The 26906-nt window shown below is 48.7% G+C and overlaps 1 protein-coding gene across 9 annotated transcripts in view; it reads right to left on the bottom strand.

The window, feature by feature from the left end:
* Window positions 1–5830: 5830 nt before the first annotated feature.
* The window catches only part of RALGDS (ral guanine nucleotide dissociation stimulator), a 400090-nt gene continuing 379014 nt past the window's right edge, over window positions 5831–26906 (bottom strand). For 6 of the 9 annotated variants that reach the window (XM_085613896.1, XM_085613892.1, XM_085613893.1 and 3 more), the window contains exons 9-18: window positions 26740–26824; window positions 23906–23983; window positions 21744–21830; window positions 20149–20181; window positions 19317–19438; window positions 13794–13889; window positions 11458–11719; window positions 10663–10908; window positions 10166–10280; window positions 5831–8787 (exon numbers count right to left, since the gene is read on the bottom strand). In XM_085613896.1, coding sequence (XP_085470022.1) covers window positions 8612–8787; window positions 10166–10280; window positions 10663–10908; window positions 11458–11719; window positions 13794–13889; window positions 19317–19438; window positions 20149–20181; window positions 21744–21830; window positions 23906–23983; window positions 26740–26824 — 1300 coding nt within the window. In that variant the 3' untranslated portion in view covers window positions 5831–8611. The remainder of the gene's footprint in view (window positions 8788–10165; window positions 10281–10662; window positions 10909–11457; window positions 11720–13793; window positions 13890–19316; window positions 19439–20148; window positions 20182–21743; window positions 21831–23905; window positions 23984–26739; window positions 26825–26906) is intronic. The other 3 variants (XM_085613894.1, XM_085613895.1, XM_085613891.1) reach the window with 1 other exon arrangement.

Genomic DNA, 26906 nt, shown 5'->3' with positions numbered 1-26906 from the left:
TCTAAGCCAGGCTTGCCGCCTTAGTGTGGTACCTGTGCCCATTTGTCAGCTGGCCGTGTCTGCAGCGTTGAGTGCTAATTTAAGGCATGAGTTAGCGATCTTCTTGGACAATAGATTTTGCCCTTTTCTGGTCTTTTTCTGTTAGCTTGTTGATGACCTCCTCGATGTGATCCTCCTGTTCTGCCGGGCATTAGAGTTTGCGGAGCCCCATTGTGTTGCTGCTTCTTTTTTCATTTTTCTGCCTGCCATATCCATCCGTTTGCTCTCCTTTTCTGGCGGTGGTCCAGTGTTAGAGGGGGCGTTTGCTCTACTCCTGGCCGTGGTGACAATGATGGAGTCAGGCACTGTGTTGCCCTGGATATATTTTGGGTCCTAGGAATAGGGTTTGTACTTCTTTTTGACCCTTTGTGTTACACCCTTGCTTGAGGCTGGCTCTTTGAAGGCTCCTTTGCCTTGATCTAGGATGCTTGGTAGCATAGTTAGATATTGTGTCCCCTTGTTGGCTGGGGCTAGTGTCTCTAAGAGGAAGCATGTGTGCTCTTTCTCCTCGTCGAGGGCAACTCCAAGGGCGTCTGCTGCTCTCTTCACCAGGCCGTTGTAGAAGGCTGTCATCTGGTGTTGAAGCCTTCGAAGGATAACAGCATATCTCCCCCTCTGTGTTTTCTGGGTTGAAGTCATTCTATTGGTCCTTGAATGTTTGAGGCTTACTCATCTTCGGGTGCCTCAATGTATTCAAGGTCTTCATCGCGTGGTTCGGATGTTGGAGGTGACTGGAGGATCTCCTCTACTTCTCCCTCAGTGCTTCTGTCCCTCCGGCGACAGGAATTTTAGGAATCCGGACTTCCTTGAGTGAAGCGTCGAACTCTTTTTCCGGAGAAGCATTGCCATTTCGAGTTTGAGTCATTTCATTCACTTCAAGAGCCCTCTCGGTGCCAGAGACCAGGGATTTTCTTTTCTTGTTCGCACTTGCTTGTGTCCTCGAGGGTGGCGTAGTTCCCTTCGAGGGTTTGTGTTCGACCCTTGATTTAGGCGCCTTAGGCGATCTTCCCTCGTCGGCATCCCTTGGTGGGGTTCCGTGGGGTTCTTTGGATCACGGCTGGCTCTCAATCAGCTTTTTCTTCAGCGTTGGGGCTGCCTTGTGCTGTGCCTTATCATCGTGGCCCTTCGGTGCCAGCGGTTGGTATGGTGTCTTACCTTATCGGTCTTCTTCTCAAAGTCCTTTACCATCTTCTTATGGGTGTGTGTTTTTCGGAGTCTCTGTCCATAATTTCGATGTCCAATCCTTTGTACGTCGAGTCTGCGGGATCTCTTCGGTCTTCTTCACTGCTGGAGAGGCCTAGGTCCTTCAAGGAAGGTTTCTTCTGTGCCTAGGACATTGTTGCGTATTAGGCCTCTCTATGATTTCGGCGTGTCCTGAGGGTTTTCAGCAGGAACACCGTGCAGGCCTCACAGTCCTAGTCCTTGGGCAGGCAGAGGTTGCACACGTCATGTCGGTTGCGTTGTGTGAATTTGTGGAGGCACTCGGGCAGAATTTGAAAGGGGTATTTTCCATGGCCCCTACCTCACCATTTGTCGACCCTTGATGTTCTTGGTATTGGAGGCGTTGGTCCCGGGGTGAAGTTGTGTTCTCCGGTTGCGAGGTCGATGTTCAATGCTTGTTTTTATTCAAAATCAAGCTTTTTTTTTTTCCAGTCCAGGGACCCAATGGCAGAAAAAATAATCTGAAGATGGCTACCATGCACAACAAGCCCCAGGGCACCGTCTGACGTCACCCAATGGTGGTCGACGCCTCCCAAAAAGAATAAAAAAAACAAAGACTATTCCGGATCCAACCACTAGATAGCAGAATAATGCACAGCACGAGAATACAGAAAAGGATTCACGCTGCAAAACTGCACTTTGACTCCTTGTGGTTTGGAGAGCGGCAGAGGTTACAAACGTCGTGCCTGTCGAAGTAGGGATACTTGTAATAACAATATGGGCAGAAACAAAACATAGTCTGTCCATCTGACTATATTCTCTAAGTCCTCAGTATTTTGTATGATCTGTTTCAGTTGAAGTCACCGCTAATAAGAATCTGACATAGTTGATCGTAGAACTCCCCTGGAATCAATGAAGCTAAGCAGGGTCCGAATGAATAACATATTTATTGTTACCCAACTCAATGGTACTCATTTTATTAACCTCACATGGATGAAAGGCTGAGTGGACCCGCCGGGATTTGAACCTGTGACTATGAGGTGAAACACAGGCCCCTGCAGTGGATGCATTAGTCCACTGAGCCACCAGACCCGGCAACAATCTGAGCATGGAGCGGAGGCCCATGCGCAAAGTGGAAGAAAAGATGAGTCACTCTAACCCTTATGGCTTGTCACTTCCCAGAAGAAAAACTGCTTGTAATGTCCGGACACAACACTAGATGGCTGGAGATTGCAAAGCATGTGCATCTACAACACCACATGCTCCGCACATTATTATATGTTAGTGCTGAATTGCTGTTAATAAAGACTGCAGAGGAATGCTCCTGTCCCTTCCAGAATCCTTAAACAAGTGGCTGCTATTTTTGCAGAGAAAGGTGACAACCCTATTGGAGTGGAGCTGCAGAGCTTGGGCTGACACTAATCACAATGCTGATGTAAGCTTGTGGCCAAGTATGCAGCATCAGGGGGTTCTCACTAGTTTAATCAGTGTCCCCAGGAATAAGAAGGTGGGGGAAGAGGGGTGGAGGGCAAGAGGCTGTCCTGACTGAGATTGAGCAGTGTGGGGCATCGTAGTGCAAAAGCAGAGGGTATAGAAAGCCAATGACGGAGACAAACTGCCAAAGACTGGTCTGGAAAAGCAGGGTCAGCTGGGAAGGATGTGTGCAGTGCAATGGGAGAGTTGTGTGGCCCATTACTGGAATAGCAGGGGTGCAGTGGTTCAGGGCTGACGTGCACTGGAAGAGTTGTGTGGCCCATTACTGGAATAGCAGGGGCTGCAGTGGTTGAGGTGCGCTGGAAGAGCAATGCCGAGTAGCCGGTCTGCATCGCTCCTGAATAGAACAGTTGTGAGCAATCCATAGTTACCAATATCACAATAAATTGAAGAACAAATGACGGTGACAGAAGAACAACACACACACAGCAGCGTTGAAAGTGTTGGGATTTATTGCCAATACCAGTGACAGATCATTGAATGTGCAGCTTTTTACAGCATTGGCCTGCCTACGAGCCAGGCCGTGAAATCGGACATCCCTCCAGACACGCACACTGCTCTCACACATGTGTACACACACACACACACACCTCTTAACGGCCATACAACAGCACACCTATACATGCATTCCAATACAGACTCAGCCTTACTGCGCCACGTCCAGAGGGGACACCATAGTGAACGTACATACATGTGACAGTGCAGGCTCATTGCACAGAGATGTGTGACTGCAAACCCACTCAGATTACATACCAGCCATCAAAGCACCAAGTGCATACACACACACAAAAACTGAACACCATCAATCAAATTGTTCTTAAGAGGAAAAAAATAGAACTGGCTCTTTGTAGAACGAACACCAATAGGAGCTGAATGCTGGAATGATAAAATTCTCATCAATTAAACTCAAAGGCTGTCTGGTGAAATGCAGAGTGGCGGTCTGCAGAAGGCCTCATAGTGTTGCTCATTTGCCTACGATAGCAGTCAAATAATTCTGGTGCAAAATAATTCCGGGGCCTTCTTTACATGCACCTGGTCATTTCACACACTAAACTGCATGACTGAGCTGCAGCTGTGCAGACACTGCACAGCCAACAGACCATTCTCGGTGTTGGGGAGAGCCGACGAGTCGGGGTAGGCCACCATCTGGGACAACCGATGAGTCGAGAATGAATGCCATCAATGGAAGCAGACGAGTCAAGACTGACCACCATCTCAGACATTCGAAGTCATCCAGGCTGACCCCCCCCTCCGCTGTCTGGGACAGACGACGAGACCACCCCCCTCTGGGACGGCCAACGAGTACAGACTGGCCCCATCTGGGACAGCCAACCTGTCTACACTGCCTCCTGTCTGGGATGGCAGAGTCTAGACTGCCCCCCCCTGTCTGGGATGGCCAATGAGTCTAGACTGCTCCCTGTCTAAGACAGCAGAGTCTAGACTGAATACCATCAGTGGAAGCAGACGAGTCGAGATTGACCACCATCTCAGACAGCCATAGTCATCCAGACTGACCCCCGTTTGGGACAGCGGTAGAGTCCACACTGGCTGCCATCTCTGCCAGCTGATTTGGGACTGTCCACTGTCTGGGGCAGCAGAGAAATCCAGATTCACTGTCCTATCGGGCATCCGACAGCTGTCTGGGGCAGCTGATGACTTGTGACAGACCACAGTGCGGGTCAGCCGAGGAGTCCTGGCTGACCACCAACTCAGAAAGCCGAGTTGTTCAGACAGACTGTCATCCTGGACAGCAGAGTCAGACAGGGTACCAGGTAGGAGAGATGCCTGCTTAGCAGCCTTGTCGCTTTTGCCTTAGTGTTTCCATTTTCTCTTTACAAAAAAGCTTCACATGTAAACACATTTAATACTGATAGGAGCCCTGCAACTTTTGGTAGTGTTTAGTATGAACCCGAGGGACGATTGACAGAGAAAATACGGGTCAAGGCTGCAGCCACATATCAGTCAGTAACTAAAGTCTGAAACCCTCCCTCGAGTAGTGCCATTTTGGGGGCAGAGAGCCCTCCAGAGAGGGAGTGGGTGCTGGGAGGGGGCTTGAGAGGACTTGGAGGGTCTCACATTGCCCATTCACAGAGTATCACCAACAGGCGATTCCTCAAGGACAACGCCCATCTCACCCTCCTAGGCCGTAGAGGACCCCCCTCAAATCTCTAAGGGCTGCAGCAACTGGAAAATTCATGCCAAAAACCCGGTTTGAATTGGGATTAAAAAATGCGAAATCAACATGTTATTACAGGGGCGCACCCTGTGTCCTAACTCTTGTTGGCAAGGAACTAGAAATTCTAAGCAGAGGACTCAAAACACAAACACACAGAGCACAAAACACACATCACACCCTTCAGATTAGGCCAACCAGACTGGCTGCCGTCACAATGTTGCAGACGCCATTCGCCAGGAGCAGGTCCATGAAAAAAGGACAAAGAAACTGAAAATAAGCCAATGCCACGATCAACACTGTCCAGAGCACGCCAATCCACGAGCAACCAGACAGAGTCAAGGCAGGCTGGACAGACCCCACACGACTTGCCACAATAGTGTCCTAGCCACGGATGCAGCTGGTGCACTAGCAACCAAGGTCCAAAGCTCCTCACTTGTGCTCGCTCACGCGACAGAGTGGAGGCCCTGCACCACCAGGGGCTGCGCTCTGTATCATCTTCAGACCGTCTTCACGGGATTTGGAATCAAGGTCCAAAGATGGCAGAGGATACCCCTCTTTGTTCAAGCTGCGGCAGGATCATGGGGTGATGTAAACATATGTTTTCATTATTTCTTTTTACCCCAGTGTGCCTCTCCCTTAAGGAAGGCAGGAGTGGAAATAAGGGAAGAAGTGGGGGTAGTCCTGAGACGTTTGCAACTAGAAAGCAACGAATGAGCCAGTCAAACACCGCCAAAGCCTAAATACGGGTGAAGTTTCGAAATATTGCAGTGGAGCAAGAGGTGTCTGGCAAATTCAGGAACAGACTTGCTCCTGTTTTAATTAATATTTAGAGACAGCACAACTGTATTACAAGGGATACTTAAGGGTCCTAGCATCTTTCAAGGAGAAGAGGTATGGACAGAGAGAATGACAAGCAGACCACAAAGTATTTTGGTTCCACAAAGCCATCCCCCAGTTCAATTTTTTTTTTTTTTTTTTTACTTTTGTTTAGAACCTTTAAATTATTTTACAAAACCTTTTGGTGGAGAATGAAGGTCTTAAAAATGCATAATTATCCCTCATTAAAACAGGACACCGAGAAGGACCACTGAATATTTCAACGTATGCACAGGGTCCGCCAAGCTTGCTTGAAGAAATAGGCTATTGCTTCTTTCGAATGGTTTGCTCCGTCATATTGACCGGGAGAGGGAAGGGGCTTGCTGGCTCATACAAACTGGTTCCAGAGCAAAATTAGATTTCTTGAGCAGTAGCGGCTGGTGTCAGGGTAGAGTGGCAGGGCTGGGGGGGGGGGGGGAATCAGCCTGAGCACCCTGGATTTGCACTCCTAGATAGCCTAGGAGCCTGTGCCTGCGGTCTTCAACCCAGAAACGCAGCTCAGGTTGGAGACATCTCAGTGCGCATGTCGGTGTGGCAGTCCTAAGACGTCCAAACGGACATGCGCACTGACAGCAGTGCCAACCACTCCCCCTCAGTGACTGTAAACAGGTTGGTGGACGGGGCTTGAAAAGACAGAACTTTGACTGTATGAAGGTTTATCACGTGCAGGGTTAAACTTCGACACTAATTAGATTTCATGAATTCGAATAAGAGACCCTAGAAGACATTACGGTATGGAGGGCACATGATTGTTAAAGAGTCACAATGGACGATTGCTCTAGACTGCATCCTGTCGTGCTCAAATTGAATTTGGTAGATTTGGAAGATTTGGTTTTTAGTTTTATTTTGAGAAGTTTGAAAATGGCCATTAATTCGGAGGCCGCCTCTTCCCTACATTACACTACAAAATCCTTCTCAATGTTGAATATTTGGAGATTTTTTGTTTTTATTCAATGAGTTTAGGGTTTCATTCAGTTTTTTTGTCCTTTTTCAGTGACATTGCTCCCCTTACAAAACAAGTACAACTGAAAACACAAAAAGCAAACGAGACACCAGCAGGCATGACCAACACTTTAAATAAGAAAAACAGGAAAAAATACAGCGTTCGGTTGTTCAACTGACGAAGCAGGGGTGACCTGGTAACTGTACACGTAGGCTTTCGAAGGTAGTCTATTTACAACTAATAAATATTGAAAAAAAGTTAAAAACGTTTGTACAAAAACCGAAAATCATACGTTTTCTTCTCCAACCCCGTTCAACGTTGTAGTAAAAAGCATTCTTTTTCACAGTCATCCTTAAAGGTGAGAAGTTTTTTTTTTTCATTATAAATCAAAGGCTTTCTGTTTTCAAAGAGGGGTGTGTGTGTGTGACATTTTGCATATTTACAACAGCCACCCCACTCTTCATTCAAGACGCACAAATGTCCGTCCACCCCCTCCACACAAAAAAACACCTCACGAATATGAATTTTGCATGTAGTTGGGGACTGTCGCCAGATCTGGGCAGCCCTGAGGCCCGTCAATATCTTTCCACCTGTATGCTGGAGTTCCTATTTGTCTTTTTAAGGATCTTTGGTGTAGTTTGGAAAGCTGGGCACGATTGCCCACTCCAGGGCTACGAGCTGGCTAGCATTTGACCAAAAAAATGTAGTGCGGGTGAACAGTGGGGCTGGCAAGGGTGAAAGAATGACCTCTCAAGCCCGCTGCACCCACCATTCTTGCCAATCAATATTCAAAATTAACCACCCTCCCCCCCAAAAAAATGGAGAAAAAAAAAGTGCTTGCATTACATTTGTTACAAAAAAGGGAGAGGGAGCGGGGGGGGGGGGAATACCCCTAGGAAAGTCTTGTGAAAGGTTTCACGATTCCAAAATCTGAGTTTTAGGGAACTTCATAGTATTTCATTACACTTTTTCCAGTTTTTTTTCCCCCCACTTGTAAGATTGTGTGGGGGTAAGGGTGATGAAAGTGCAGCACATCACAGGGATGGGATTCGGGGTGGCATCCCAAACAAATGTCCGCCTCTACCCTCACACATGCCACCCAAGGCCTTTAGGTGTCCAAAACATTACAGTGAGAGCTTGGCAACGGGTGGCGCCTGCAGCCCACACGGACCACTTCTCTTCCAGTCTTCGGACATAATACTGGCTTCACCTCCTTCCTGCCACCACCTGGCCAACAGCCTGCCGAAGACCTCTTCAACAGTGGTAGTACGCCGCCACCTTGAGTAACCCTGTATGGGTCGCAGCGGTGTCATTCTGGCTGGGCTAGGGGCGGTTTGGCAGTGAGAAATTGGCATAGTCCTGTCTTGGAACAAAGCCCTCTGGAAGGGTACCAAAAGGCACTGAGACGATGGGGGGAGTATCCCGGCAACCGAATGAAAAGTCCAAGGCCTGGGACACCTTCAACCAGGCAACAGTGAAGAAGGACTGCCCGGTACTTTCGGAGGCAGTGCAGGCTTGAGTCCACATGGAAAGTGGTTTCGACTGGGCAAGGCCTCGTGAGGCCTGGCATCTCGACCTCTCCAGAGGGAGGTAAAGGCGGCCCCAGGGACATCCCAGCAAGTGTTGACATTTCCGCCTTGTCCGTCCTCATGGTTAGTGTGATTGACGCATCACCCTCCGATTGGCCGCATGTTCGGATTCCCGCCGATTGTCCAATCCAAGGGCATAGCAGTCACCTTGCGCCACTGGAGACCAGGCCTTAAGTGCTATCGGAGGGTCCACCATGAGATCTGCCCACCGCCCTGGTGGCAGGGGGCGGGCCTTCCTTGGCCAAGAAGGGGATTCTGTTGCAGTTGCCCCCTTCGTAGAGCTGTTGGCATGTTGCCCCTGCTAGTCCTCCACAACTGGCAGAAATTGGGGTCTCAGAAAATGCCCTTCGCTATCTTCAGTCCTTTCTGTTTCATGCGTGGCAGCGTGGAGCTTGAGCCGTGCTTCACTTTTGCCACTTTGGGGAAGCCGCGCTTCTTCAGCACAAAGTCATAGTTGGCACCAGAGTTCATGGCATAGAAGACGTTGGCATTGTCTGGGATTTTCAATTCTGAAATAAAAAAAGAGTTTGAAAGTTAGGGCATTTCAGTAAGGTTAAATTATGCCACCCTCCCGCCACACTGCACCAGTGAGGGTCATTCTCTCAAAACCTTCAGCTCTTTAGAGGGGTGCGTATATAAATAGGTCTATGCCCCGATTGTGCTAAAGACTGGTCACAGTTTGTGACCAGTATTTTTTTGGTCATTGTAGTATTTTGCAAACCAACCCATGTACTAATAGGTCGTAAGAAAAACATGGAATCCTAATTGCTCACAATTCGACCTACCTCTTGAATATTAATGAGGTAGGTCCCAAATTTTGACCCAGTAGGATTTGCTTCCACCATAGAGATGGTGGTCTGCTGGGGTCAGCAGACGACCATGTTGGCAATTGTTTTTAAATAAAGCATACTTTTTAAAACAAACAATTATATATATGTATCCTGTTTGTCTTCGAGGAAAATGGAATGCATTAAAAAATACAAAAATTAAATAGTTCAACATTTTGCCTACTCTTTAAAAATGGGTTTCTCAGAATTGGGAAGGGGTTACCAGGGGACCCTTTTTCGTTATAGGGTGGTATCCCACTAACTTTCAGTAGCCAGTAAAATATTAATGTTTCGCAACCAGATTTCATTTGTTAAACGTGAACACATCCATTTCGAATCGCTATTTGGAGGAGATTCCCTAAACATGCCCCCTTTCAAATACCGATTCGGTGTGTAACGTTCTACTGAATATCAATTTGAGTTCGGTACAGGCAAAGAGACTATTCTGGGGTTGCAAATGCTCTGATTTTGTGAATTGGACTCTTGGCGACCACAAAAAGCCTTCGTAAAGGTGGCCCTATGCGCTGCCATCACTGCTTAGAGGGCGTGTTGGGGGGGGGGGGCTATGGAGAGATGGGAGAATTTTTAAATCCTCCCCATCTGTGTATTTAGCTGCCCTGGGACTGAGTACTGAAGCTTCTGGTGGCAGATGACGGCTCTTCTATTCAGTCCACTCAGTGGATGCTGGTGGGCAGTTCTCCTAACACCTTAAACCTGCCAGCGGTTGATACGTTTCCTCACCCAAGTCCTACAAGTGGTGGGGTTTGAAAAAGACTTTAGCTGCTGGTCCGCTATATCTAGTGGGCAGAGTCTTGATTCTGGTCCCGTAGAGAGGGAGCAGTGGGCAGAGCATCTCCTCTGAGTAGGTAGTTGTTAGTAGACTGTCTCTATAATTGTCCCGCTGCTTATGGCAGATTGAGGGATTCCAGATTGATCATCGTGAGATGACGCTGATACCTAGATGGTCAGTGATGGTGGTCGGTAAAGTCGAAGTAATAAAGTGACGCAAGGAACAGAGGCTGCGGATCTAGGGAAGGGCTGGTAGAGCAAGATCACACACCTCTCTCTTCAGACAATATCTGTACAAGTTCATACTCCTCAGGGCGGTCGCTGTCCAGGTTGTGCTTGGCCATCGCTTTCCGAATCACAACCGGTGTCTTGTCTTGACTCGTGACCTGCAAAGAACGCACCCATCATTATTAGCTTAGGCACAGGAATCCAACTCAAGAAGCGATCGTAAACAGACAGAAAGGAATAACGAGAGGGTGCAAAAGAGAAAGCAGAGCGTGAACTGCTTCCAGAGGGAGGCAGGAAAGGAAGGATGTCATGAAGTAGGTTAAACCCTAGGAGTAGGAGGAAGAGGAGACAGAGAAGCATGCCTGGTGAGAAGGAAGGAAGGATGCTGTAACCTGTACAGAACTCACTCACAAACGAAAACTGCCAACAGTGTAAGACTCATTCAAAAGGATCTGCCCCACTCCACCCATCCAAGGTGCACAGCCGCATCTACCGTCTCGCTTCTCAAACCCAGGTCTCCGCCACTGCAGTCTCACTCACCAGAATGCTTTTGTACATGTTGCCGTTGTCAACGTCCAAGCTGACCCGGATGATGCAACAGTCCCCGATCTGCTGGTTGTAGAGGGGCAAGGAGAGGGAAGAGTAGCTGGAGATGCCGGACACAGACCGCTTGTGGCTGCGTGATGCCGAGACAGGAGTGGACGACACAGACGACGAAGAGGCGCTGCTGGAGCCGGAGCCGATCCCTGATGTGTCGAGTGAAGACAGTGACGTGGACTCCCAGAACTGGCAAGAGAGTAGAGGATGAAAAATCTAGAACCAACGAATATTTAACGTCGCAGCTTCAGAACCCAGACAGTCATGCGACCCAAGAACTACTCAAAAAACCCATTGCAAATTAACCACACACGGGCTCTGTTTCCACATTCAGAGCTCTACAACCAGCTCAGAAGCAGATGACAGGCAGCTTCCAATAACACAGCACTTTGGGCTCTGGAACCACCTAGAAGGATTCATTGGAGCTTGACCGAAAGCACTTTCCTTTCTGTTAGAGTGGTTAGATACCAGCATACAATATCAGAACTCCACAACTATTACTGGTCCAGACCAAAGTTTTGGGGATTCACACCCTAAGCAGTGTGTGTAACTTTTTTTTATCATAATGGCTCCATCATGAGCCTGACGTTCCACAATAAGTAACATTTTTCACTAACTTGGAAACACAAGAATAATTTGTCAATTTGATTAGAGTTTTTTGCCACCGCCCCATTTCTGACCAGTCACGCCACGCTATATGCATTCGAAAACAGAAGGGCCAAAAAGCAGCGCACTGACCCCATCACGAAAGCTGCGTTCGTTTGTCCGCCGCCACGACTGCGCTGGCGCCCCGCGTACCTTCTTCTCCTGGCAGTCCGGGGACTCTGGAATGAAGCTGATGTTGATCTCTTCCACGTCGGAGCTGCTGGAGCCGGCCGAGGTGACGCTCACGGAGTCCGTGGTGTCCGCGCTGCCCAGGTAAGGGCTGCACTTGAGCTGGTCGAAGGATTTGGAGTGAGAGCTACCCGTGGCACAAGGGTCGGAGCTCGGCACCTGCCTGCTGCAAAACCAGATAAGATACAGAGAGGTTAAATGCAACACCCTTAACAGTGTAGAAACATAACTTACTTCGAACCGGTCATCTAACAGTTTCCAGCAATCGTTTCTCAGTGAGGGTGTTTAATGACGCTGCAGAACCAGAGGGGCTCAGAGGGACTTTGAGAAGTGTAAACATAAGCCGAAGAGTCTCTTTTGAAGGTAAACTACCCTTTCATAGCTTAGCACATCTTCCCAATATCTCCACTAATTCTCCTATAAAATATAGTGACATCACACGCTTGTAGTGTCAAAAGTCCAATGTAGTACGATTATTTGTTAAATGCGCCTTTTGGGGGTAGCAAATTTGCACAGTAACTCATTCAAGATTTATTTAGAGATGCAGTAAAAAAAAAAAAAAAAAACTCTTTACAACCAGGTGGTTTCCTTAGTAAAATGAGACAGACAGTGATTATGTGTACACACTGGAAGTACACGCATTAACTGACAGCACCGCCATGTTACATGATGTGCGAGTCAAGTTTACCAAACTCTGTCAAACTCATCATTCAACCCTGCACAGAAAAAAAAAATTACTTCATGTTTAAAAAATACAAGTTGTGGTTTCTAAAAGAAGCAAGGTGATGTGTGTTAGAGAGTGAAACTGGATAGGCTCTGTAGAACATAGGCAGGGGGTGGAATTTACAGCAGTGCCAAATGGGAGGGAAATTTGGCAATATTGAGATAAGAAAAATTTAGATAGCACCTAAATTCATTTCTAGGAGAACAGAGAAGATCAGAGAGTCCACAAACACTGAGCTAGGCGGGTAGGGGGATGTGCAGCACAAAAATACAGCTAAAGGGGTTGAGTGAAAAAAAGACATGAAAGCTATGAAACGGCAGTAAGAGAGACAATGTGCAAAAAGTAAGGATGTGCGTGGGAGGGGAAAATAATCTGAAAAAGAAAAGCCAGAAAAAGCCATAGATTAGCTTGGGGAGGACAAAGAGTAACATGGAGCACACATGGCGGCAGGTAACGGAGGTGGAAAGGAGAACACGAGGAAGGGTCAGAAAGTGCACATACATACACACGCGTGGAAATCAGAGTTAAAAAGAAAAAAGTAGTTCCCTGAATGTGAGCAGTGGAAGAATACAAGTCATCCTATCAAAAGGATAGTAATGAAGCTACGCTCATGCTGAGGGACAAATACAAGAAGGGGAAAGAACGACTGAGTTTGAAACAAGCAAACGAGGATGACAAGACGATCAGCCAATGGTAAGCAATGGGCAAGCTGTAAACATTTCTGGTATGTCTATAAGAGGCCCTCCGACAAACCGCTAAACGCAGTCTGAAGGCGAGACCTAAGAACTGAGGTACAAGGGAGAGCAAAAAAAATGCAAGAGTAATCTCACATCAAAAGAATTGGGGATTAGTCATCCTTTCTATGTCCCTTTAAATTAAAGCAGGTGCACCTTCATGCACTGCTGTGCATTGACAGACTGATTGCGAAGCTTCCAGAGGGAAGACAGTAACACAAGATCCCAAGGAGAAGGGACATGGGGCTCAGATCAGTTTTCTGATGATGTATCCAGCATCACACACACGGAAATACACAATAAATTGATTGATTAAACTCTGTAGATCGATCGGGAGTGTTCACCCAGGAATTGAGTCGCGATGCACAGATATGCTGCGTTTCTTTGGCAAACCGTCATTTTTGTTTCTCTAGCCCAGGGTCAAAATTTAGAAGAACTTCAGGAAATAACAGGGCAGTCTTTAAAAACAAAAATGCATACGCGACCCTTCGGATTGTGCTTCAATCCTGGGGTAAAAATGTGCGCTACAAGTTGATTTAGGGTGGTGAGTGAGCACGATTTTGAAGGCCTCACTGATTCATGGAAAGGTGGAGGTCTGGGCTCTCCTTTTCAAAGTTGCCAAAGGAACAAGATAGCTGTATATTGTGTCCCTTGGTGACAAGAAGTACCAACACCAGCGTCCATGAGGTAAAGCAGCAGTTTTGGACCGGGGTGGTCCACAGACTGCAGACCACTTTAGTATTTTCTGTGGGACTGAGTGAAAAGATGGCTTCTAGACTTACTCGCTCCAGCGTTTGATGATGGCCGTGTTCTTCTTGGCTTTCAAGGTGTTGCTGGCAGACTCGGACAGAGGTTCAATCTCACACGAGAAGTTATAACTGAAATCAGAAGAACAGAGTTTATTATCAAAAAGCAGAAAACAACCGCCCTGCACTCTAGATGAAATGACCCGACTACGTGCCAACTAAGACAGCCAAGAAGCCCGTTACGAGTATCTTTGGCTTTGCACACATTACAGCTTTATGCGGCCATCTCCCCTCCAAGGCAAGATGGCCGCTGCAGGGTCAGGATGACCTCAGACACACCCATCCGGAGGACTGTGGGGCCTGTTCTGTGGGGCCCGGGGCTTTTCAGGAGGGGGCAGAAGCAGCACCTTTGATTGGCTTTTCTGAGCCAGGTTAATTATTGGTTCTGATAAAAGATACGCCGAGTTCATTGATGATTGCTGCAATGTGTTTATCAACTGACTAAAATTGTCAGGTATTTACATCACGTGTTTATAGGTCCTTTATGTATGAAGTAAAATGTTTTGCATGCATAAACTGTAACAATATTTCATAGTATTGAATGCACTGCAGCTGTAGTTGGTCCACAACAGGGTCCTTTCTGGGTTTGCTCTTGTGCACATCCCAGTGAGGTGATGTGCACAAGCGCTTTCTCACTGGTGATGTCAAACGCTTGTTACTGGTACTGAAATGTGCTTAAATGGCGCACTGCTTGACGGATGCTCGTAAAGGCTCTCAGGCACGTATCAAGCACGTATCTGGCACCTCTTTGAGCGTTAGTGTCTCTATAAAGACTACTGAAAGCCACATTCCTTTTAAGTGCAATTTAAAAGTGGTTTGTTTCTCCCAGTTTACATTCACAGATTACATGCCAATGCAAAACAATTCCACCGGTTACATCCCTGAAACCGTGAATGAAAAGTTGAATTGGACTTAAACTTTCAACTTCTCTCCCATATGTTTTTTGAACGCCCCTCTCCTTCCCTTCTATGTGCCTCTTGTGTATGTGACTGCTCTAAATCGCATGCCTGTCTTAATCTCTTCCTTCGAAACCATATGCTTCCAACCCAACACTAATTATGCATTCCATCAACCATCTGCTTCTCACAGAACTCCCTCCAATGATCACCCCCAAGTCACTAATGTACCAGAAATAAATGGAGGTAGATTCTTGGAGTGGTTTCTTTGAGAGCACAAGACTAATTCCGATAACCTATAGATTGCCCACTAACTTTGGGCTTCAGGGTGGCGTGCTGCTCATTGTAAAGTGCTTCAACTATTCATCACGGGTAGTAGGCTCTATAGAAACGGCATTTCAATTCAATATCTATGCGTTGCATTCTTGCGCCATCTAGTGGTTTGTTAGAAAAGTGCAAGGTGAAAGTGTTTTCCTCTGTGGCTGTCGGTCAGTAAGTATGCATGCACCGAGACTTTCCACAGAGAACGGACAAGGGCTTCACAAGCCCCACGCCTGCGGGTTCTTGAATATAGAGAAGAAAACTAAGTTCTAATGTTCCACATCAGGGCAAAGGAGGCCACGCTGCTGGTGGATTGGAGCCAGGTCTCCAAGCTGCAGTTGTAATTGGTACAAGTCACTTCTCTATTGTAGCATGGACCCTTCTAGAATCACATACCTTACATAGCAAGTAGCATTTACGCCGGGATAGCAATGCTTCTTGGCTTCCCGCGACCCCGTCTTGGAGTGCCAGACTGATTTCCAAATCCTTGTTGTACAGACACAAATACAAGTTGCGGCTTCTCATTTACACGACAGAGGAGCGCTTTTCGTGCAAAATAGTTGTTGCACGTTGAGGCCTAGAGATTGTGCTCCACGTTTGACTAGTAATGTCTGACATGCCTTCTCGGAGCTTGTCTAGATGCGGTGAATAATCCTTCTGGATAAGACGGTCTTGCAGACTGTGCTGCATTATTCTTGTTTTCATGAGATACGAGCAATGTTTGGTCATTTGTCGGTTTTTAAAAGATTTAAATAACAGATCAAAGCCCTGTGGACATCCAATGGGTGGAGGGATTGCTCTGGCTGATGAATGCGTTGATTGGCATGTAATGGGGGATCACTTTCGGTAAGACTCAGTGATGTGGATGGGGGGGTGAGGGGGGGAAGGCGTACCACGTTTATCTGAAGGGGTGACTGATCTACAACTAGTCAACATCGTAAGTCATACTTACTCCCCCCTGTGTTGGGCAAACGAAACCAGTTACCTTTCAACAGGATTTTCTGGACCCAACAAGTAGATGGCGGTAAATTGTACATGTGAATCATGAATCCAAAATGAACAGCGTGAGTTCAAAGTGTGAAGGGTGTGAATCGCGAACCCAAGACGTAGGGTGTGAATCGTGAATCCAAGATGCAGTGTGTGAATAGAGTCTAGGACTGTATATTTCAATCAAAAATAGGGAAGTAGAAGAAGCTGTGATCCCGTCGGCTTCCGGCTAGTCAGTTATAATCAAAGGGAATGGATCACTTGTAGCTGGCACCAGGGTTCGGGTGATTGTTTCCGATATTTGGTAAAAAACCCTCATTCACGTAAGGCAGTTCGTGGGCGGTATATCTTGATTCTCCGCCTTGATATCTAAATACGTGACAGCATCATCATTGGGTTTTTCCCATGCTTCCTCCAACCCGGAGGGAACCACTGGATGTTCCAGTAGTGATCAGGGAAAAAAAAAAAAAATAGAAAAGTGAGAAGTGCTCAAGTGAGGTGATTGGATATGATAAAAAATTCCTCGAGCTACCTATATTCAAATTTTTTTTTTCTATTAGATGCAGGGAAAAAGTTAAAAACAGCTAATTGCAGAGTGGACATATGATGAATCCACTGCAGTGTTAATCTAAGTGGTCGGTCGACATGTTTCAGCCCCAAGAGTGCCCAAAAGGGTCGGGGGGCTTTCTTCAGGACCTCAGGTGAAAAATGAAGTGAAATTGGGATATTGTCCAATGTCAAATGGAAGTTCCAATAGTATTCACAAGAACTTCATCAAGGGTAGTACCTTCGGTGCTCCAACTTAGAAGTCCGTACGGCAGATAAGTCAGCGGTATTACGCGATTCCTGTGCAGCTACGACTTGTGCTGAACCGGAAGACAGTGCCAGCACAAGTCGTAGCTGCACAGGAATCGCGTAATACCGCTGACTTGTCCGCCGTACGGAGTTCTAAGTTGGAGCACCGAAGGTACTACCCTTGATGAAGTTCTTGTGAATAGTATTGGAACTTCCATTTGACATTGGACAATATCCCAATTTCACTTCATTTTTCACCTGAGGTCCTGAAGAAAGCCCCCAGACCCTTTTGGGCACTCTTAGGGCTGAAACACGTCGACCGACCACTTAGATTAACACTGCAGTGGATTCATCATATGTCCACTCTGCAATTAGCTGTTTTTAACTTTTTCCCTGCACCTAATAGAATAAAAAAAAATTTGAATATAGGTAGCTCGAGGAATTTTTTATCATATCCAATCACCTCACTTGAGCACTTCTCACTTTTCTATTTTATTATTTTTTTTCCCTGTTCACTACTGGAACATCCAGTGGTTCCCTCCGGGTTGGAGGAAGCATGGGGAAAAACCCAATGATGATGCTGTCACGTATTTAGATATCAAGGCGGAGAATCAAGATATACCGCCCACGAACTGCCTTACGTGAATGAGGGTTTTTTACCAAATATCGGAAACAATCACCCGAACCCTGGTGCCAGCTACAAGTGATCCATTCCCTTTGATTATAACAAATAGAGTCTAGGACTGGACAGAACTCTGCTGTACCAGAGCCGAGACTCTGCCAGGCGAGTGCTGCTCGCGCTTCGACCAAGAACTCGTCCTCCTCCATGGCAAGCTCAATGTTCCGCGGTTCCGCCTGCAAGGTTCCCTGATTTCCAGAGGTTGTTCCATCTCCACGGAGGCTTCGCCTCCATCGTGGTCCCCTCTGGTCTCCATTAAACGTCTTAACCGAGCTCCCTACTCTAGAAGCACCATAGCTCTTCTTCCATGTCCAGGTAACTTTAGGACCGTGCAGCCTAATTTGAGGTCTAGATGCAGCTGGTCTCTTCATTCTCCTCAAGAGTTCTTCTAGGATCGAAACCCCATGGAGAGGATTCTAGACCTTCGTCTGAAGTCATTTTGGCCTTTCTCGGCTTCAGATGTAACTATTGCCTTTTGGGGACGATTCCACCCCAAGTGCTTGGGTGTAGTTCGAGGTAGGAAAGCTTTGCGTGGTCACAGTGCCCTTGTTCTCAAACTGAGAGAAGCACCCTATCTCTGGCAACAGGGACTCTTGCTACCAGAACTGCCTGCATCTTGGAGTACGTCTTCTTTTGGGAGCTGCTGAATCTTTGAGGGCTTAGATTTCAGAGTCTTCCACCGAGCAGAAGATCCCTCTGACTGTAGCTGCATCGACTCCAACATTTCTGTGGGGCGACTGATGGGGCTCTACTCAACCAGGACAAGCTGCAGTCACTTTAAAGAAACGTACAAGTTTCTGTGCTATAGCATGCGACATGTATCCCTCACGGTAAATGTTAAGATCCAGGGTGCGACAACCTCATCGCTGTGATTCACCACTCAGGCAGAGCCTACAGTACGCATGTGCACACAGTCACATCGAAGTCTATAAGACCCCTCCCCGAACACTTCAAAATTACACGATCACAGATATAATACTCGCCGAAACGGCATGCCTGTATCTCCCCGAAACCTGCCCGCACCAAGATGGTGGACTGTGCAGTCATGAAACTCTGGCTATTGAATATGTGACCACTGTGCCAACACCACTAGCAGATTTAAAAAAAAAATCAAATCCTACAGGCAGACTAAGAATTTGTGACTGAGGCACAAATCAACAGCACAAATTCTTCTTTCAAGAAAACCTGGGAAGTAAAAATAAATGGAATTTGAGGAGATGGCATGTTAGATTTGGGAACTGGGCATAGAGGTGCTGCCCCGAATCTTTCCTCCCATCTTCGCTGCTTGGCATCAATGGGCGGTGGGCACAGGCGTTTTATTGCAAGGGGAAAGATGGGCTATTGCCCAGGGCCCCCACCTTCGAAAGGGCCCCCGTGCAATACGTTTATCTCTGTTTGACCTCTGTCTATTCTATTCCATCTCTCTCTCTCTCTCTAATCTTCTCTCCATCTGCCATCCTCTTCCCCTGACTCAGTCTCTCTACCCACTGTCATCCTAAGGAGTTTTGGGTCCCAGGCAAGACATATTACAACTATCGTATGACACTGATGAAGTTAATCATATAATTTGGTACTTTTTGGCATCACGGAGAGCATGAATTATCAGGAAATCGGTAAAAAAATTTATATCTGTTCCACACAGGGGTCCCCAAAAAATGCCCTGTTTGAGGGGTCCCCAAAGTCCTTGAAATTATACTGGTGGGGGATAGGCGGGATGGGAGGAGGTGGCAATCTGGAGTTTTTGATGTTGCAGTCTCAGGGCAGAGGACTCACTTCATTGGTGTAAACGTCACAGGTCAAAACTTGCCCAAGAGCACTCACCTCTCTGCCTCGCTGAGCCGCTCCACGCTGTGGAACCACTCCACGAACGGGGTCTCCTGCTTGAAGCTGTAGTTGTTGCACGCGGACTGCAGCAGCTTAATCTGAGCGATGACCTCAAACTCCTGATGGGAACAAGATGGGGGGACCAGACATGGTGAGAAGGAGCATACTCTGCAATGCACACCTCTTCTCGCACTGTGATGTCACTTCCTGTCGAGGGTACAAGCTCTTTCCCAGTAATGAATAACATCGCCCTCCCGGCTCCCTCTCCCAAACACTGAAACCCTTCAGTTGAACTTCTGCTAAATGTAAACGACTGAGGAGGCTTAATCTAGTTGACTATTTTCAAATATTTAGTTTGAAATCAATGAGTGAGAAAACTTTAGTTTGAAACTGTAAATGGAGCATGTATTTTACAGCCAGCTTAGAAACTAGTAGTTAAAAAAATTTTGAAAAAATATCTCCAACCTTATGCAGTGTTTATGTTGTCGTGCCTTTAATTTAACCGGGTAGGTTTACCATACCAACGTGAATGCTAACCAGTCCGAGCTCTGGAGCCCAACCATAGGTAGTAATGGAAAACAACTTCCTAGTGAAACTTCTTTTCCAAAATGAATGCCTTTTAAAGAGTTTTTCAAACTAAAAATGTTATACTAAGTGCTTTCCCAGCTTCAATGTGTTAAGCTATTTGACTTAAACTCCTTTCTATACTAACAAAGGGCCGTGAAATTGGCTATAGAAAAGCTAGCCACCTTCCTTAGCCCGATCAGTGTCTTCAAAGCCACAAACCAACTTATCATAAGTTTCCGTTGGGACAACCGTGCAAACTCACCTTCCGTCTCTTCTCAAAGTTGATCAAACCTCCCTGGAAGAAAACAAAAACAGCCAGAGTTGAATCACCATATGCAGTGGAATCTATGAAAACACCAGAGCAAGTGAGTCCCTTAGACCAGCCGCCACTTTGGAAAGAAAAATACCGCTGGGCATAAACCAGGGCGCCAGTTCCAAGAGGGCTCAGAGCAGCCTCTTGCTCTGTCAGAGGGCAGGGATGGCAAAGAGGGGCATGCAAACACTTGCACATAATGAGAGAAAAATACAGTCTCTAGTGACAGTACAGACTAGTGACAGAGAAGCAAGTGAGAGAAAAAGGGTGAAAGGCAAAGGAGAAAAAAGGATGCGAGAGGCACAACAGGAAAAGAGACCAGTGGGAAAAAACATAAGGTAAAAAACTGGAAGAGAAACAAAGAAAGATTTGTGAGCAAGTGAGAATAAAAACCATGAAGAGTGTATGTGAGTGCACGACCAAATGATCGATGCACAAAAGAAAGGAGAAAAAGTCGAGTATCATCTCCTCAAAGGACAAGGATAATAAAGCCACAAGCAGCAATCAACTACCCCCCAAAGAACAGAAGCGCAACTCCACAATCAACTACCCCCCAAAGAACAGAAGCGTACCTCCACAATCAACAACCCCCAAAGAGCAGAAGCGTACCTGCACAACCAACAACCCCCAAAGAACAGAAGCGTACCTCCACAATCAACAACCCCCAAAGAGCAGAAGCGTACCTGCACAACCAACAACCCCCAAAGAGCAGCAGAGTACCTCCACAATCAACCCCCAAACAGAAACGTACCACCACAATCAACAACCCCGAAAGAACAGAAGCGTACCTGCACAATCAACCACCCCCGAACAGAAGCGCACCTGCACAATCAACAACCCCCAAAGAACAGAAGCGCACCTCCACAATCAACAATCCCAAAGAGCAGAAGCGTACCTCCACAATCAACAACCCCCAAAGAACAGAAGCGCACCTCCACAATCAACAATCCCAAAGAGCAGAAGCGTACCTCCACAATCAACAACCCCCAAAGAGCAGAAGCGCACCTGCACAATCAACAACCCCCAAAGAACAGAAGCGTACCTGCACAATCAACAACCCCCAAAGAACAGAAGCGTACCTCCACAATCAACAATCCCAAAGAACAGAAGCGTACCTCCACAATCAACCCCCAAACAGAAGCGTACCTGCACAATCAACAACCCCCAAAGAACAGAAGCGTACCTCCACAATCAACCCCCAAACAGAAGCGCACCTGCACAATCAACAACCCCCGAACAGAAGCGCACCTGCACAATCAACAACCCCCAAAGAGCAGAAGCGTACCTCCACAATCAACAACCCCCAAAGAGCAGAAGCATACCTCCACAATCAACAACCCCCAAAGAGCAGAAGCGTACCTCCACAATCAACAACCCTCAAACAGCAGAAGCGTACCTGCACAATCAACAACCCCCAAAGAGCAGAAGCGTACCTCCACAATCAACAACCCCCAAAGAGCAGAAGTGTACCTCCACAATCAACAACCCCCAAAGAGCAGAAGCGTACCTCCACAATCAACAACCCCCAAAGAGCAGAAGCGTACCTCCAAGTAATCCTTCATGGCCGTGTCCAGCATCACCAGGTCTGTGAGGAAGGTCCCCAGGTAGGGGATCGTCCCTTGCATCACCCCCTAAAAAAAGAGGAAAAGACAAGATTAAAGACACCTCCCCTGCCCACCTGCACATTGCGCGTATTGGACGCTTCCACGCGACACAGTGGTCACCGCCTCACCACAGCCCATCTATACATGCAGAGTAGTCACCGCCTCCCCCAGCCCACCTCTTGACAGCAGAGCGGTCACCATCTCCTCACTGCATGCCTCCACACAGTGCAGAATCATCACTGACACCCCCCCAGCCCACCTCCACACTGCAGAATTGTCACCGCTTTCTCACAGCCCATCTTCTCACAGCCCACCAACACCCAGCCCCCCTTCTCACAGCCCACCTCCACACTGCAGAGTGATCACTGCCTCCCCCCAGCCGGCTCCTCACAGCCCACCCCTACACTGCAGTGGTCACTGCCTCCTCACTGTTCTTTGCCACACTGCAGAATATTCACCGCCTCCTCACCGCACTGCAGTGATGACTGCCACCTCGGAGCCCACCTCCACACAGCAGAGTGGTCAGTGCCTCGGCACCGTCCACCCCCTAACTGCAGTGGTCACTGCCTCCTCACTGTTTTTCGCCACACTGCAGAACAGTCACTGCCTCTCCACTGCAGTGGTAGCTGCCTTCTGACCGCATGACTTCACTGCAGTGTGATCATCGCCGCCCCACTGTGTGTTTTCACACTGCAGGTGCATGGTGGGCTAGCCAATGATCCCCAAGGTGGGCCATCTAGCAAGACACTCAAACCTTCACTGGCACCTGCTCACCAACTGTATGAGGAACTTACTGAGTCCTCAAAACCACGGTACAGACAGACTCGTTAGCACCAGGAGACAGCAACCAACCTCCTTAGATCACAAGAAAGTTCAGAGCCCCTTACAAGAGAGACAGTCGACGCCCTGGTGTCGCGGTGACTCCATTTATACTCCACCCCCCCACCCCCTCCTTGCAAAGGATTCATGCTTTGCCTTAGCGGATGGCAGGTCAAGCGCTATGGCAGGACACTGGAAACATTTCTCTGGTGACGTTATTTCACCCATAAGACTGTTGAATATATTCAGTAGGCCTGGGCAGTGAACTTCGCTCCGTTCGCGGAATTTTCTGCACTCCGCGGAGCGCAGAAATCTCCGCCTCACGTTGTGCAGCGGAGTGCAAAATAGTCCGCTTCGTGTTGTGCAGTGGAGTGTTTTCCCCCACTCGTGAGAGCGCGAGCTCCCGCTCGTGTAGAATTTCTACCCGAGCGGCAGGAATACCCGCACAAACTGCAGTTCGCACTGTACTCTGCCTCTCGCGGAACTTCGCTGAGTTTTTTTGTAATTTCGCGGAGTTCTGCATAGCAAAACTCTGCGTACTACACCCAGGCCTATGTTCAGTAGGCATTGCCACCTCAGGTGTTCCAACTCCCCGTGACCACCAGAGGGCACCTCTTACCCATGATACAATCCCATTCACACTCCCCAACAGAGCTCGATCGTCATTCACAGCATGCTTCCGTCATTCACAGCATGCTTCCGTCATTCACAGCATGCTTCCATCACCCCCAGAGAGAGCCCTCCCTTTGGAAAGACTCCCATCTGCTAAGACTGCTAGAGAGGCCCAATATGTTTCCGCCATCACCATAGGGTGTATGACATCTATTCAACCCCTTGTGCGCTCATGACTGAACCACGCCGTCATGAGCCACGGGCGGCGTGTGCTCATGACGGCGTGGTTCCGTCATGCTGCGGCCGTTGGCGGCCGCATCTCCCACGCGGCACTAATTCCCCGCCTGTGCGTGCGAATTAGACAGTGGGCGGAGTCGTGACGGAACCACGCCGTCATGAGCACAGCTCGCCCGTGACTCATGACGGCGTGGTTCCGTCATGAGCATGGCGGTGCCGCGCTCACCCCTCACCCCCCCCCCCAGCGCTGCGGCGGAATTCGCGCCGCAGTGAGGGGGTTAAGAGTGCAATTGCCCGCCACCACTAGAGGGCAGTATACACCTGTGATACTCACTCATCATTACCAACAGGGGGCGCCTCTCACTCACAAGATTACCCCTCACCGCCAGAGGGCGCCCCAGGCTGCGCTGTCCTTCTTTGCCCATCGCACTCACCAGTTCCCGCTGTTGCTGCTGCCTCTTCTGTGCCCTTTTCGGGTTGATTTCCAACGTGGCAAATTTCGAGGTCCCTTCCTGCGCGAGAGGGAAGAGGTGCATTAGATGGAGCCCAAGGGGGACAGCGCCAACTGAAAGGACCAGGTACCCCAGCGCAGTACGTGCGTCATATCCGTGCGAGGGGATGTATTCTCACACAAAGATGTGTCGCACGCCACACATTCACGCACATGCTCGCCCCCTCACGTTTACATTGTTTGCCCTGCCCTCCCCGGGGTTATTATTCGCGTGCTCCCCCTCTCCCCTACACCGAATTCAATAAATTAATTTTATGAAAATTAATCAATTGCAAAGTTAAATGGTCTCCTATGGCGCCTAATTTGTATGTGATCCGGGGGACAGACAGGAAGATGGAGCGATCCGCCCAGGATCACAAAACAAGTCATAAGTGAATCTGTACATTCAAGAACACGCAACACATACAAGGAGTCCACGACTGAAAAGTCCACTCCTCGGTTTGCATCAAACCGCGTTGGTCTTTGAGATAGTGAGGGGTGTTGGGAGGGTGAGATCTGCTTCACGCAGGCAGGTAAGGCAGAGGGATTCCCTCTGCTATCTCACTCCCTCCGGCTGGGGGGGGGGGGGGGGGGGGAGGGAACAGAGAGATCGATCGAAGCAGATCTCACCCCTCCCAACTCCCCCTCACACAGGCAGATGAGGCCGAGGGACTCCCTCTGCTGTCTCACACCATCCGGGGTGAAAGGGGGGGGGGGGGGGGGGACAGGAAAGGAAGAGAGAGTGAGTTGGGAAGGTGAGATCTGCTTCACACAGGCAGATGAGGCCTCACACCCTCCGGCTCGGGGGTGGGGGGGGGGCGGAAACAGAGAGATCGAAGCAGATCTCACCCCTCCCAACTCCCCCTCACACAGGCAGATGAGGCCGAGGGATTCCCGCTGCTGTCTCACACGGGGGCGGGGAGGGGGCAAGGAAGAGAGTCTGAGAGTGAGGTGGGAGGGTGAGATCTGCTTCACACAGGCAGATAAGGCCGAGGGATTCCCTCTGCTGCCTCACACCCTCCGGTTCCGAGGGCCCCCTGGCTTTATCTGCAGCCCGCAGAGGGGGTTTCCTGGCAGGGCAGCGGAGGACCCGCCCGCGGCTGCTGGGAGTGGAAACTTCTGAGTCACGCTTGTTCGAGACGTCCCGAGGCAGGAGAGGAGCTGCCGGGGTCCTCCCTTCCAAAGAAGAGCGGCTCAGCAGTGTAAACAAACATGAACCCTGACAGCAGGCACTAGCATAGCGCCACGAGGCGCCGTTTCCACCAGTGGACGAGCGCTATCGGAATAAGTGGTGAAACTACAAGCCTCGAGAGCAATTTAGAACTAGAGGGGCCAGGGTTTGGGGGGGGGGGGGGGGGGGTGGAGGGGGTCAGGAGGCAAAGATGGGGCACCAGAGCAGAATCTCTTGAGGTGTACATAAAAAAGGGTCACGAAATTAGATCGAAGACAGGCGGAGGGGCGTGGGTGGCGGGGCGTTTAGAGGATCAGGTCGCCTGCCTGCAGGGGACTTAGCAGTAACATTTATAGGATGAAACTGAATGAGGGCCGGGGGGGGGGGGGGGGGGACGGGGGAGGGGCTGGAGGGTAAGAACATGAGGCTGCAGGGGGCTCTGCAGTAACATGTCATACGATGAGACTGAAGGCAGGCGAGGGTGGGCGTCGGAGTAAGATCACACTGTGAGCTGGAGCGGGTGTAACACATTAGAATGGACCAATATTAAACCATATTAACCTGCAGGAGGTATGGGTCTGCAGTAAGGGCTCACAGTACCCCGGGTACAGAGGTGCCCACAGTGGGGTTTCCTGCATCTGGCTGGAGAAGAGAATTAAAGTCCATATTAAACCCTCTGAGCGCTCAGTCAAGGTCTAAAGTGCAAGGAGGAGCGCGTTACTTGTCCACCGAAACATACCGAGCGCCTCAGTAGGGGTAGGAAGCGCTATATAAAAACAACTGCAATAAAACAAAAGTGGTCCTGGCCCCTGGAGCTTGACGTCAGACCTCTACTGGGGCCTGGAGGACCAGAGGGTAAAGACCCGGATATGACACCGACTCAGGACCTCTCCTGATATAATGTAGTGACCTTAATGCTGAGCCCCTGTCCACGTTCATAACAGGAGGCTTGAGGGGGCCTGAAGGTAGGAAGCAAGCAAGGCAAGGGGGAGAGAAGCAAGCAAGGCAAGGAAGGAGGAGAGAAGCAAGCAAGGCAAGGAAGGAAGAGAGAAGCAAGCAAGGCAAGGACGGAAGAGAGAAGCAAGCAAAGCAAGGAAGGAGGAGAGAAGCAAGCAAGGCAAGGAAGGAGGAGAGAAGCAAGCAAGGCAAGGAAGGAGGAGAGAAGCAAGCAAGGCAAGGAAGGAGGAGAGAAGCAAGCAAGGCAAGGAAGGAGGAGAGAAGCAAGCAAGGCAAGGAAGGAGGAGAGAAGCAAGCAAGGCAAGGAAGGAGGAGAGAAGCAAGCAAGGCAAGGAAGGAGGAGAGAAGCAAGCAAGGCAAGGAAGGAGGAGAGAAGCAAGCAAGGCAAGGAAGGAGGAGAGAAGCAAGCAAGGCAAGGAGGAGAGAAGCAGGAGAAAAGCAAGTAAGGAAAGGAGGAGAGAAGCAAGTAAGGCAAGGAGGAAAGAAGCAAGTAAGGCAAGGAGGAGAGAAGCAGGAGAAAAGCAAGTTCTGAAAGGAGGAGAGAAGCAAGTAAAGAGGAAAGAAGTAATGGAGCAAAGAAGCAAAGGATGAAGGAAGCAAGTAACCGAATGCCCGGGGAAGGGGGTACAAGGACTCTGCCATGTCAGTACCTTGATCAGCAGCTCGCGGCTCAGGGAGTGGTTGTTTTCATCCGAGAAGATCTCCGACAGTTCCATGAAGATCCGGAAGCTCTCCCTGTTGGAGGTAAACAATGAACAGATCTTAGTATTGAAAATAACCGCGCGTGCCACGCCCAGTCCTTCCATCACAGAGGCTG

This window comes from Triturus cristatus, chromosome 1_2 (genome assembly GCF_964204655.1).
Source record: "Triturus cristatus chromosome 1_2, aTriCri1.1, whole genome shotgun sequence".
Classification (NCBI taxonomy): domain Eukaryota; kingdom Metazoa; phylum Chordata; class Amphibia; order Caudata; family Salamandridae; genus Triturus; species Triturus cristatus.
The sequence above is the reverse complement of the archived record's forward strand: the minus strand, read 5'-3'. Positions and strand labels throughout refer to the sequence as shown.